Source organism: Convolutriloba macropyga, chromosome 12 (assembly GCF_964194025.1).
Source record: "Convolutriloba macropyga chromosome 12, txConMacr16.3, whole genome shotgun sequence".
NCBI classification, from domain to species: domain Eukaryota; kingdom Metazoa; phylum Xenacoelomorpha; order Acoela; family Convolutidae; genus Convolutriloba; species Convolutriloba macropyga.
In genome coordinates this window covers 40,644,410-40,658,544 of record NC_134479.1, presented here as the reverse complement: position 1 = coordinate 40,658,544, position 14,135 = coordinate 40,644,410, and the positions used below count along the sequence as shown (strand labels likewise).

General features: G+C 36.3%; 2 protein-coding genes across 2 annotated transcripts in view; one reads left to right on the top strand and one right to left on the bottom strand.

Moving 5' to 3' along the window:
• LOC142350815 (acetyl-CoA acetyltransferase B, mitochondrial-like) overlaps positions 1-14,135 on the top strand; it is a 406,383-nt gene that overhangs the window by 220,724 nt on the left and 171,524 nt on the right. The gene's annotated exons all lie outside the window — the stretch shown is intronic.
• Positions 1-14,135, bottom strand: part of LOC142351226 (uncharacterized) — a 55,740-nt gene that overhangs the window by 38,175 nt on the left and 3,430 nt on the right. Inside the window, exon 2 of the mRNA XM_075403361.1 lies at positions 8,027-9,857. Within this exon, the coding sequence (XP_075259476.1) occupies positions 8,027-9,857 (1,831 nt within the window). The remainder of the gene's footprint in view (positions 1-8,026; positions 9,858-14,135) is intronic.

The window sequence follows — 14,135 nt, the reverse complement described above, 5'->3', positions numbered from 1 at the left end:
CACTCTGCTTTCAACTCGAATATATTAATTTCTCTTTTCTATCGCAACTGATCACTCACAGTATGTAGTATTTCAGGAGCCTTCCCGGTGTTTGCGCGGATCATTCACAAACGTCCTGCTTTTAAAGAACAACCATAAGCACGCTAGCATCTCATTCTTCGATCGTTAAGTTTTAATTGCCAACTATTCGTTCTGAATCAAAATCATCGATGGCTTTGACAGCTACAACAAGAAAGCTCTGAAGAGCTACCTCATGCGAACAACATTCGATCCAGAAATTACATGCACATTCTTTATTTGCTGTGTCTGTAATTCATGCAAACTTATCAAGAGTGTATGCTAAAATAATAATGGTTCTCGAAAGAGAATAAGTTTTTTTCTCTCTCTCTCTCTCTCTTTCTCTCTGATGACTCCGATCTCAAATTTATCAAATCAAAGTAAAGAGAAAATGGAATTTTACTAAATCTAAATGATCAAGGTCCAGACTCGAATTGGAAGTTTTATTGTGTTACTAACTTTACGTATTTTGTATTTCTCTCCAGTGGCACTCCTCTGGGCTGTATCATTCAAAATATTTTTTCTGTTTTGCTCAGAAACGGTCACGTTAAGTGTTTTGTTTCGGATTGTGAAAAAAAGCCTTGTTAAGACAACTTGTGTATTTTCAGTGCCTTGGATTACGAATTGTATGGCAGTGTTGAGTAACAACATAAAACATTGGAATTGATGCAGATGTTTATCTCAGCGACAAAGAGAGATGACATAAATTTTCAAGGAATACATGAAGACGATATTCCTCTTCGTGATGAGCTGGTTGAGAGAAAAATAAGAATTTACTCAATATTTTTCACGAACAATCTGAAATATCTGCTGAACTTACTCGTCGCTCCTCGATTAAAGGCACAAAGACAATTTTGCTACTGAGATACGAAAATCACAATTGTTAGACAGCAGACGTCATCAAATTCCTCAAAAAAAAATCGAGGTTACATATGTAATTAATTTGTTTGATAGATCGACTAATATAGATTACCGTATTATTCGATCTATCGAAAAAGTGATCACATATGTAACACGAGGTCTTTTTTGAGGAACTTGTTGATGTCTGCTGTCCAATGATTGTGATATTCATATCCCAGTAACAAAAATTTCGTTGTGCCTTTAATCGAGGAGCGGCGAGTAAGTTCAACAAATATTTTAGATTGTTCGTGAAAAATATTGAGTAAACTTGTTTTTTTCTCTCAACCAGCTCATCAACAACAGGAAAATCGTCTTCATGTGTTCCGTGAAAAATTTTGTCATCTCTCCTTGTTGCTGAGATAAATATCTGCATCATTTCATTGTTTTATGCTGTTACTCAACACTGCCATACGAATCGTAATCCAATGCACTGAACATACAAATTGGTGGTACAAAAACTACCATACAAATTGTAGGCGAAGGAACATACACAAGTTGTCTTGGTAGGAATTTTTTTCACAATTCGAAACAAAAAACTTAACGTGACCATTCTTGAGCACAATAGATGGAATAATTCGATTGATACAGCCTAGGGAAACACCCTTGAGGAGAAAATTGGAACTCAATAAAATTTCCATTTCGTGTCTGAATGTTGATTAGATTTGATTAGATTCGTGTCTGAACGTTGATTGATTAGATTTGTTAAAATTCCATCTTTAACCTTTGATTTGATAAATTTGAGATCTCAGTGATCAGAGAGAATCATGGGTATTAAACATATGGGTACGTTATCTGCTGCGTAGTAGTAGCGGTATCCTTCAGGGTTTTGAACACTCTGTAGCACGAATACAAACGAAAAATTGACATTAATTAAACTGGGTAACTTGTTATAAAAATAATCCAATTTTTCTATCACTATTTGAGGTCCATTCTACAAACATAATCTTATTGTTATCTGCCGTAAACAACTTTTTAAAAAATTAACTTACCAGTTTGTTTTTGGTTTTGAAAGCGAAGTGAGGTTTTGCGTTAACTACTCCTGAGGGCATTTTTGGCCCGCTAATATCGTCCTGTTTAAAAACAGGTACAAAGGATGACTTAAATCAGTTTACTTTTTATGCTTACCGGCTTCAACACCAAGTGGTCAATTTGAAATTGGCAACAAGGCGAACGAAACACAATCTTTCTGACAACAAGATAAATTATACTAAATATTTGATCAACTGATTTTTAGAAGTTGTTTGAAATAATGATTAGAAGTAGTCACAACATATATGAGTAATCCAAACTAATATATTATTGAGGGATTATCTTGGTAATTCCTTTCGTGTGAACAGCTTTCGTATCACGCTGTGAAGTACGTATTCGAAAACTGACACTAGTAAAACAAATTATGGGGAGGGATCAATGACCTAACTAAAATGTCATTGAGGGATTATTTTGCTTATCCCCTTCGTGTGAACAGCTGGGGTAAGACGCCGTGAGGTACGTCTGTGATAATTGAGATTGGTAAAATGTTATATGGGAAAGGGTAAATGACCTTTTTAAGAGATTATTGTGCTAATTCATTTCGTGTGAACAGCTTGGGTATCATGCTGTGAGGTTAATTTTTGGAAATTGACATTACTAAAGTGTAATTTATCTTTTTGTTGTCAGAGAGATGTTGTTTCGTTCTCCTTGTTGTCCCTCTCAAATTAATTACTTAGTGCTGAACCCCTATGCACAAAAAGTAAACTGATTGAAATCTTCCTTTTTCCTGTATTTAAACTGAACCATTTTGGCAGGCCGAAATTTCCCTCTGGAGTAGATAACACAACACTTCACTTCGCTTTCAAAACCAAAAACAAACTGGTAAGTTAATTCTATTAAAACCTGTTTAGGGAGATAAGAATGAGATTATGTTTGTAGAATGGACCTCAGAGTAATTTCAAAGAGAAGGAATTAGCCAATTTTTGTTTTCGTCTTTTTGATTAACCATTTCTAAATCAATGTATTGTTAAAAACTCCACGTATTATTGTTATCATCTCTACGTACCATCAACTTCTTTCTCACAAACGAAAATTCACCAACGTTCAGTTCTTAGCACTTACGAGGAAGTTGACCTGTGTATCTATGGAGACTCTCCCACTCCTCATAGTGAACATCAACCGGCTCAACACTTTTTGCGAGACTCGGTTCTTGAATTGTCCAGAAAAAAAAGATCACAACTTCAAAATAAGGTAGATGCACCATTAAATAGTAATAGAAAAAATAGACTATACTCATAACGAGTTACCCCAAATCAGCTCAAATCAATTTTTCGTTTGGTGCAATTTTTCGAGTGTGCAAAATCCTGAAGAATTCGGCTACTACTACGCAGCGGATAGCGTCCCCATATGTTTAAATCCCAAGTCTCTCTGTGATGACTCCGATTTCAAATTTATCAAATCAATGTCGAGAGAATATGGAATTTTACCAAATCTAAATAATCAAGGTTCAGACACAAAATGGAAATTTTATCGCGTTGCAAACTTTACCTTTTTTGTATTTCTCCTCAGTGGTGTTCCTCTAGGCTGCATCAATCGAAATGTTCCATCTATTGTGTTCAAGAATGGTCACGTTAAGTGTTTTGCTTCGAAATGTGAAAAAAAAATCCCTGTCAAGACAATTTGTGTATGTTCAGTGCATTGAATTACGAATTGCAAGTCAATGTTGAGTAACAGCAAAAAACAATTGAATAGATGCAGTTGTTTATCTCAGCGACTAAGAGAGATGACGAAACCTTTCAATGAATTCATAAAGACGATATTCCTGCTCTTGATGAGCTGGTTGAGAGAAAAATACAAGTTTACTCAATATTTTTCACTAACAATCTGAAATATCTGCTGAACATACTCGTCGCTCCTCGATTACAGGCAAAAAGACAATTTTGTTACTGAGATATGAAAATCACAATTGTTGGACAGCAGACGTCAACATACACAATTTGTCTTGGTAGGACTTTTTTCACAATTCGAAACAAAAGACTTAACGTGATCATTCTTCAGCAAAATAGATGGAATATTTCGATTGATACAGCCTAGAGGAACAACACTGAAGAGAAATACAAAATAGATAAAATTTGTAACACAATAAAATTTCCATTTCGTGTCTGGAAGTTGATTGATTAGATTTGTTAAAACTCCATCTTCTCTCACCTTTCATTTGATAAATTTAAGATTTCAGTGATCAGAGAGAACCATGGGTCTTAAAGTTATGGGTACGTTATCTGCTGCGTAGTAGTAGCGGTATCCTTCAAGGTTTTGAACACTCTGTAGCACGAATACAAACGAAATATTGACATTTATTAAACTGGGTAACTTGTTATAAAATTAATCCAATTTTTCTATCACTATTTCATGATTGATCTCCATTATTTTGATGTTGTGATCTTTTTTCTGGATATATCAAGAACCGAATCTCTCAAAAAGTGTTGAGCCGGTTGAAGTTCACTAAGAAGAGCGGGAGAGTCTCCCCAGATACACAGGTCAACTTCCTCGTAGGTGCTAGGATTTGAACGTTGGTGACTGTTTCGTTTGTGAGAAAGAAGTTGATGATACGTAGAGATGATACGTTCCTTTGGATTAGTTTTTCTGGCCATTTTCTCTAAAGAGGAGAGTTAATATTGAAAAAAAATTACAACAATTATTCACCTGATTTTAAATTGTAAAAAGGGGAATATGAAAATTTGCCTGAGTACTGTATATATTGCCCTTTCTACTGTTTTTGAACTCCTGAGATTGTTATGTAAATGAGGTTAAAAACTGCACTTCTCTGCTCCCTTTTTTTATAAAACTCTTTGGAAAAAAAATCAGTTTTTCGGAATACATTGATTCAGAAATAATTCATAAATGGGCGGAAAACGATTGATTCGCTGATTCCTCCTCTTTGAGATAATTTCGAGGTCCGTTCTACAAACAAAATCTCATTTTTATATCCCGTAAACAAGTTTTAAAAAAAATAACTTACCAGTTTGTTTTTGGATTTGAAAGCGAAGTGAAGTGTTGCGTTATCTACTCCTGAGGAAATTTTTGGCCGGCTAAAATGATACTGTTTAAAAACAGGAATAAAAGATGATTTCAACAGGTTTATTTTTGTGCTTACCGGCTTCAACACTAGATGTTCAATTTGAAACTGGCAACAAGGAGAACGAAACAAAGTCTCCCTGACAACAAAAAGATATATTAAACTAGATATTTGATCAACTGGTTTTAATAAGTTGTAAGAAATAATGAATAGAAGTAGTGACGAACATACGTGAGTAATCCAAACTAATATGTTATTGAGGGATTATCTTGGTAATCCCTTTCGTGTGAACAGCTTGGGTATCACGCTTTGAAGTACGTATTTGAAAATTGACAATTGTAAAAAAACTAGTAGGAGGGATCAATGACCTAACTTATATATTATTGAGGGATTATCTTGCTTAACCCCTTCGTGTGAACAGCTTGGGTATGATGCCGTGAGGTACGTCTTTGACAATTAACATTGGTAAAATGTAATACGGGAAAGGTAAAATGACCATACTAAGAGATTATTGAGCTAACTCATTTCGTGTGAACAGCTTGGGTATCATGCTGTGAGGTTAATCATTGGAGGAAGAATAAATGATCTCACTAAGAGATTATTGTGCTAATCAATTTCGTGTGAACAACTTGGTTATCATGCAGTGAGGTACGTCTTTGGAAATTGACATTTGTAAAGCATAAAGTGGGAAAGGGTAAATTACCTGACTAATTTGTCATTGGTGGTTTATCTTGCTAATCTCCGTGTGAACAGCTTGGGTGTCATGCTCCGATGTACGTCTTTGGCAAGTGGCATTAGTAAAAAGTAATATGAGAAAAGATCAATGACCTAAATAGATTTATATAAAGACATTATCTTGCTAATCCCCTTCGTGTGAAAAATTGGAATTTCACGCTGAATCGAAACGAGTAGTTATAAAAAAAATTAAATCCTCATCTTTTTACAAACAAAATTTAATTCAGTAGCGGGAAACAGTTCATATTCATTTATAAAAGTGAGTCTCAAATAAGTTGTAATTTACACCTAATGCTTTTTAAGTTTTTCATTCGGAGATCCGGGGTTCAAGTCCTTGTGGGGTTCTCTTTTGCAAAAACTGATCGTGCATTAATAAAATAGGATGTGGTTTACGTTATTATTCAGTTTAAATATGATTGAAATCTAAGTCATCTCAAGTGCCAATGGTTCAGTGATAGTGTCTGGGACTCCCATCCGCGGGTCCGGGTTTGATCGCGGGTGGGGTCCTCTTGTGATGTTTAATGGATTCTCGGCTGAAAATCTGGTGTACATTGGCGAGCATTAGTCGGCGGGGTTTTCTATATAGAGTCTGATAGTTGCATGAGTATATGCGATAGGTAAGACGGGAGTTGAAACATAGCCCAAGTCACATATACTCTAATTGGCCTTCAGTCTCACAGAAAACTTTTAGCCATCAATGACCAGAAGCCCTAATGCAACTATTTTCTTTCCATTAAGAAACCCATTTTTCCATTTTTGACACCTATTGCACCCCCTCCCCCACATCATCCTTATAATAATGTCATCCATCAGGAATAAACTGTATTTCAACAGCTAACATCGATTAAGAAAAAAAATTCTAAAGTTCTATAAATAAAACGCAAATGTTGTCAGCTCTAAAATACTCATATTTCTTTTTCGACTACGATTAGCATATTGAATTCTATAAATTTTTTTTCTGTAGACAACATCAAACTGCTGAGAGTACGCCGGAAGACTCTGAGGTTTTTGATACTTCAAACAGAAATACTCATTTGTGAATGTACCCAAATTTCATTTTCGAGTACATTTACCAGATTGATTTCTGTCAGATATTTTTAATTATTCTGTGTAGAAAATCAAACCACTAGGGGTAAGTCGAACGATTTTCGGGATTTTTTTTGTTTTCGGCCTTTTGTGCACCGTCTGGTTCTTTTGTTATTTTTCTGGTTTTTTTGTCATTTTTTTTTTATTTTTTTTAAGCTGATCTAAATCAGATCCAGGTCAGCCAGATTTTTGTTTAGAACTTTGCAAATGGCCTTAACGCAGCCTATTTTACTGCTGGGCGAGTTCGCTTCGCCTTTTGAACCCGAACTCAGGGATGGCCAACAGTTCTCTTGGCCATTTTTGGCCTGCTAAGTTTGGGGGTCGGAGGAGATCCTTCCCAGTCGGAGATTGGTTCGTTCTTGACAATCACAGTGGATGAACTCGTTTTCAAACAATTTTGTATTATTTTTGTAACAAGAGATCCAGAATGAAATGTGATTTTGTAATACGGGTATTTAAGCCCTTCACAAATACACAAGAGTGCACGGTTTAATGCTCGGGGATTAACGTACACCAAATCCTTTACTTTTTGGACCAAATTCTCATCCGCACACAATATGGAGTATCTGTCAGAACAGTATGTCGTTTAACAACTCAGACACAAAAATGAGCCATTCAAAAAGTTACTTACACTGTTTATCTATATGAATTTCTCATTTAAATGAAGTTCATTTAAATCTCTATAAGGACTCAATCCCTTACTGATTAAAACAGAAACTCACGCTACAGTGAAAATTAATCTTTTGTAAACAAAATATTCACAAGAATAAATGGCCGAAAGTGGCTACCAAAAAACCGGTGAGTCATGCTGTGAGGAGGTACATCTTTGGAAATTTGAGGAAAGAGGCTATTCCTAATGTTAATACATAGGTACATCCTTTTACCCACCCTCCAGGTCTGCTTAACTATTACTACTATCTTTTTTCGTTAACTTAACTGAGAAAAAGTTAATAAGCCGGAGACCCGACTACAGTATACGATCATTTCAAAGCTAAAGCAAATAGAGATACTTTTACGTTAGGGCAAAAAATCTTATCAGGTCTGACACTATATGAAATCTGGTACAATAATTGTTTTTCTTACAAGAAGTCTCGTCAGACCACAAACTATAAAATCTTTTGCAATTTTAGTCTTACGGTCTCTAATCAGAGCCGACTCATCGGGGTTATTTGGGGTATAGGTTTTATAGCCAATTTGGTCAACCCAGGAGCTCTTTTTCAGCCTCACTCCGCCTCTGCATACCACAATCAAGCCTCCTTCTTAATCGCCGCCGAACACTAATACCCCCACAGTCAGACATTGTTTGAACCATCTCATCGAAATCAAGCCCCAGCCTCGCTTTGTCCCCAAGAGCATTAGATGCTGAACTCCGATGGCCCCCTTTTTGATCACGGAGCTGTTGAAAGATTTGTTCAACCCTATCTCCGCTCTCTGAGGTCCCGGTGGATGAGGAACTCCCGGCTCCGGCACCCCTCTTCTTTCCACCAAATTCAACCCACCAGGTGTATCCATTGAAAATGTGGCTCAGGAGTTTGCAGTGGGCTTCAACATTGTTTCCTTCATCGGCCTTGGACAGCAATTGAGCGTATCTCTCCCGGCAAATGTCTGCCTCCCAGAACCAAGTGTAAGATGTCAGAGCAGTACTTTCTGGGTGATTGTAGGCTATTCTCCTTACTTCGTAGTTGCCTGGCACTACTGTCACACTATCGAACTCTGACTTGTCATTCAAAGTCAACTCCAGGCGTAAACCGTCACCAGTAACCAATTTGGTGTCAGTCATGCTAGGCAGCGAAAACTCCCGCTCAAGTTGTTTAACCTGATCGACCTTGAAGTGCTTCCATCGTGTATCGCTCAACTCCTTATAAACCCAAAGAGTGTCTGCTGCTCTGTATCCTTGCATTGGGCATTTGGGTGATTCACAGGGCTTCACTGGGTGGTGGGCACAGATCTCTTGTGCGTTGCTACAGACTATGATCAGGTGGTCGTTTGTTGGCCTCCGCTCAACTTTGAATCTCTTCTGTGGTTTTAAGACTTTTACGGCACTTTCATTGTAATAATAATTTACGGTACTTTCATGGTCTGTTACAGCTGTCATATCCGGCGAATCATAGTGGATGTCGACATCCAATAGAAGACGATGATCTGAATTGTCTTCTCTGATATTGAAATATTGACCAAAAGATTCGTTCAGTTTCTTGTTCGTGATGTACGTGGCCTCAAGATACTCAGAGTTGATGCTTAATTCAACTCCAACGTCCAAACACTTCTTAGACAAATCTTTCCAGTTGCCCGGCCCTGCAGGGTACTGCATATACCACTTCCACCCTCCGTCAATGTCTTGGGTGACCAATCTTTCCACGCAGATAGGATTTGTTAACCCTATAGTTTTCTTAGTTCTCAAGTCAATTACAAGGTCACTTTCTTGCAATCTAATGCTACACGTAGACTGATTAGGGTCACAAAAAGCTGTCTCCAGTTGGACATTTGTGTTGGGCTCAAACTCTTCCCAAGCATCTTCACTTCCAGGTGTCATCCGGAATCGCCACACGAAAGGCCTCTTTCCCTCCGGGTGAATTTTAACACAATTTCCACCGAAGCTACATTTGCCCTCCAAGAAATGCACACATATCACTTTAGTTGCTGGCTTTCTTTTAACAACTGCTGTCGATCGGTGCTCAATCGATTTGGGCATCGGATGTGGACGGACACCTGAACCATCGGGTCTTTCAGCACGCTGCTTAGCAATAGCTCCAGGGTTGGCATGTCCTCCTGGACCTTGTTTGGATGGTGAGGTGGCTACCTGTTGTGACATCAGACGCAGGTAGTGCACCAGCATCGCTGACTTGTCTCCTGTCAATCCGTGTGCACGTAAGATCTTTTCGTCTTTGTCAATGAGTCTATGATTCTTTGTACAAGTACGTCCTTTTGTACACTTAGAGTGCTTGACAAGAAACTCACAGATGTGGAGATAGTTGCATAAGTCTCCTTTTGTACAGCCACGGTCGTGATAGTGGTGGCAAAGACCAGGCAGTACCTTCAAGGACAACATCATCAATATTGCAACAATGCCTCCACTAATTTAACCCAAAAATACTGCGAGAATTTTTTACGAAATTGTGAAAATTAACAAAACTGTGAAAAATTAAACCGGCGAGGAAAAACTGCCCATTATATTATTTTAACCACTCAGACAGAAACATACCATGATGAGATCGAAGATATAAATCAGAAGATACGGACAAAATAGGCAATTGGCCATGATCACGCGCTTAGGGCAAATCATACAAGCCAAAAATAAGTGAGCACTTCCGATTTGCTCTAAATGAATACAGTAAAGCAAGTGAATTTCCAGTAGAATCTAAATTAACCCACACATCAGCAATTTTCAAAAAGGAAGATGTATTTGATAGCACAAATTATAGAACTATCTCTGCGACAACAATGTTTGCAAAAGTTTTGAGTGTCGTATCTCGGAAACAAAAAAACATAATGCTCAGACAAACACTAGATCATTACACTCAAAAATAGTCTGGAAACGTTGCCCTTAGTTGAAACCAATTCGGGCCATTTGCAACAAAACAATAAATAATATTGCAGCTCTATTACATCTTGCAAAAAGTTTTAACTCAATATTCCACAAAAAAGGATTTAGTGTTACAGCCTCCTCAATGGTGCTTCATTGACAGTGTAAAAATTGACAGGACTTCAAAATTATCTCTTAAATGTGAAACATTCTTTCACACACAATGAATCAACAAGAGAAGTGATCCAAATTGCAAGTAAATTTTGTGGAGATTATTGCCATACAATTCAAGATAACTAAATAAAAAATGAAAAATGTTTTTCACAAAACTGAGCGGTTTATCAGAAACAACGCAAGCTAAGTTTTCACTTAATTAAAATATGAATTTTATTCTTACAACGCAATTATAAAGTTACTTCTGTAAAAACTGGTGAAGATATCACTCGAAAACAAATATGCTACAGGTATCTGCGTATACAGCCAGATGAGAACACATGTATTAAGATCAGGAAAGTAAGCGAGTGCGAGAAGCGCTGACATGCTCCAATGCTGGTATATGAGTCGGTAGTTTTTACATTCGAAGTGTGCGTAAAATGGGGACAAGTGAATGATTCTAATCCTTTGATCTTATTGCCGACTCTAATTTAGTGCTTTGATTTGGGGGGATAAATCGCCAATTTACGCATTGCCACTGTCACTGATCTTCGCATCAAGGATTTAACGAATTTAGCTTCGATTTATTCACCTTTTGTCTACAATGATCGCTTTGTCACTGCTTTTAGCATATGTGTTTTTCAAAACGTAATGAGCTAGACAAAACCCTGACAAAATTGTTTTTGAAATTATGCCTATTTTTTATTACTGAAGAAGTTTCTTTCAAAACAAATTATGTTTCTTTATGTTTTCAATGCTATCGCGTTTGTTTTGCAACTATTATATTGATAAACTGATGGGCGAAAAAAGGCAAGCCGTATTTGAAAAAGTACTATCTAGCAAAAGATCTTCTCATAGAGACAAAACTAACATATGGTATTTCATATCAACTTTCTCTTATCAACTTTTCAGGTAAAAAGTGTCGCTGATAAAACTTCGCGTTGTCATGTTTAAGCAGGAGAAATGTAAAAAATTTCACTATTATTTTAACTTTCAGCTGTTGTCTCAAACAAAACAGTTGAACAATCATTTGGGTGAGCTTAGTTGATTTTCAGTCTCTACAAAGATCGAGCAAGTTGCCACAGAGTATTCGGTTAGCAGGAAACAATAAATTTTTTAACGAACATTTGAACGGTTATTCTTATTGTTCAGCATGAAAAATTTTAGTCAAACGAAAATGCGGGAGCTTTCAATTTTGTTAGCAAGAACAAATAGAATTAAATTTTTCAGTTGTATGATATCAGTTTCAGAATTGACTTGGACTTATGCTCACTTCATATTTAAAAAAGAAACTAATTTTTGTCAGTATTTTAGACCGTTTGTTTACATACCGAACTTATTTTTTTTTAAAAAATATCTACATCAAAATTTCAATTTGTAAGCAACTGATCGAAAGAGTGCAGCATTAAGTGAGGGACATTGATGTGTATATTATTTAAAACTAGAGGCAGCTCAGATTCTTGAGACAATGATTTGCAAGCCTGACATTGACTGAAGAATTTTATAAGCGGGAAATGCATCAAGAGAACCCCTTCAAGAGTAAAGGAACTTTCAATTATCTTCAGGAGCAATGTATTTGGTAAAACTCCACAACTGAGAACGACCAGAAAAAGAATCGAAAAGAAAACTCTAATTCCTGCTTTCCCTTCAAGTCTATCTAGTTAAAACTTAAAAAAAAAACTTGAAACTGGAGAAATTAAAACCAGAATATTTTTTTGACCATTTTGGTTATATTTTGATTTAGAAGAGTTAAAATTGTTGGTAAGCTACAGTGGTTCCTATTGAGTAAATGGGTCCAGACTTTTTATTTTCGAATGTATCGTTGTTGAGGACATTTCACTACTTGTGGGTTTTGACAATAAGTTGCAACACTAACACATTCTTATAGATAAGTGACAATATTGCAACGATTTTATTTGTGCGCTTTTGATTGCCCATGCCAAAAAAATGCTTCTTTTAAATATTGCAAGACTCGTTAAAATCGTTCCAGTTGAATTCTACTTTCATTTATTGGTTTATAAATGTTTCTGCCTTTATTTCTTTAAAAACTAAAGAATTGGTTGCGCGTAATTGAGTGATTTTTCGTTCAGCTAATTTTTCCGAAAATTCTTTTCGGATCATAAAGTCAAATTTGATTTGGTGGGGACAAACTTGTCCTCTTTTACTTTCAGTATAATTGCAAACGAATTCTAGCCAGACAAAAGCAGGCGATTGCAGTTGCATGGGCATAATCTTTTGATTGTGCTGTTCTGAGAAATCCAGAATTAGTTGTTTTCAATCTTTACGATCAAAACATTTGGGTAAAGGAAAACGAGGGCGAGTCTGCCATCGGTGCAAGTAATTTACTATTGTTATCTTGTAGAAAAGGCAGAATTTTACCATTTCAACCCAAGCTACACGCTGTTTCAGTTTAATTTTGAAGCTGTTTTGTAGTTTGCCAAATTGAGTTGCTAACGATGCCAATTGGACGTCAATGGGTTTCGAAATGACAAGCTGAACGAAAAAATATTTGCGTGCTTAATAAGCAGCAATAGGGGTGGTACTTTTCTGATTCTGAATGGTAATATCCGCTGAAACTTAACATGCTGATTGTAGAACACTTTCAACCTTAGAACTCAGGTAGTCCGAAAACCTATGGTCTCATAAAACAAAAACCATGAAAGAATCAATCGAAGTCGTTGATTTACTCTCGAACGAAAACAATACAAAATGACAGTTTAAGTTTCGGCAAACAAGACTTGATTAGAAAGTTGGTTTCCTAAAACTGAATTATAATAAAAGGCAAAAATAGACACCCAATGAACTTAAAAATTTCATTCGTCATTCTTTTTCCCTATCGAAAAAGAAAAGTGCTCAAGGAAATTATGTTCAAAGCATCGAATTTTTCTTATGTATTCCACTCAAATTGCCATTTTTGTCATATGGTTTCCAATAAATCCAAATTACTGGTTAAAAGTTAAAGGGTGTAAGCTGAACGTTCTGCCGCAAACAGCTTTCCCTATTGGAACCAATTGAGCTGGTAGCTCAATTTTATTAGATGGATACTGTCGGACAAAATGTGCACGTAACTTTTTTATAACGATGCTGTGTCCAGGAAAACAGCTGAAATATTCAAAACTTTTTGAGGACATATTTCGATCTCAAGTTTGGTATTATTGCATACTCATGATCAAGGCTTAATTTTATGACACTCAATCTGGCGGCAAAAACAATAGAGCCTTATTTTTTTAATTTTTGCGGGGTGGATGTAATTGTCACAAAATTTAAATTATGCAAATATATGATCTTTAAGTTTTGCACTTATGAAAAAAAACTAAAAAGGCTTCCGTCAATATCGACCCTAGCCAAAATTTTCTTTTCAAAGCTCTTTTAAGCCGAAAGTTTTTTGAAAACAATTTTGTAAGACGAATGCGTATCTTGTAAGAATCTTGTTAAAAAAATCTTATCTTGTAAGATTTTATCAAAAAATCTTGAAATACGTTGCTTCCTCTTGTAAGATTCTGACAGGAACTTACGTGGTCTTAAAAAAAGAAACACTCCAAGGTTAAGGCACAGATGCAAATTGCGCTATGATCAGACCCTCTCAAACACACAGCCCTGTGTTCCCAGAGCAAAATTACAAGGTCTGGACAACAG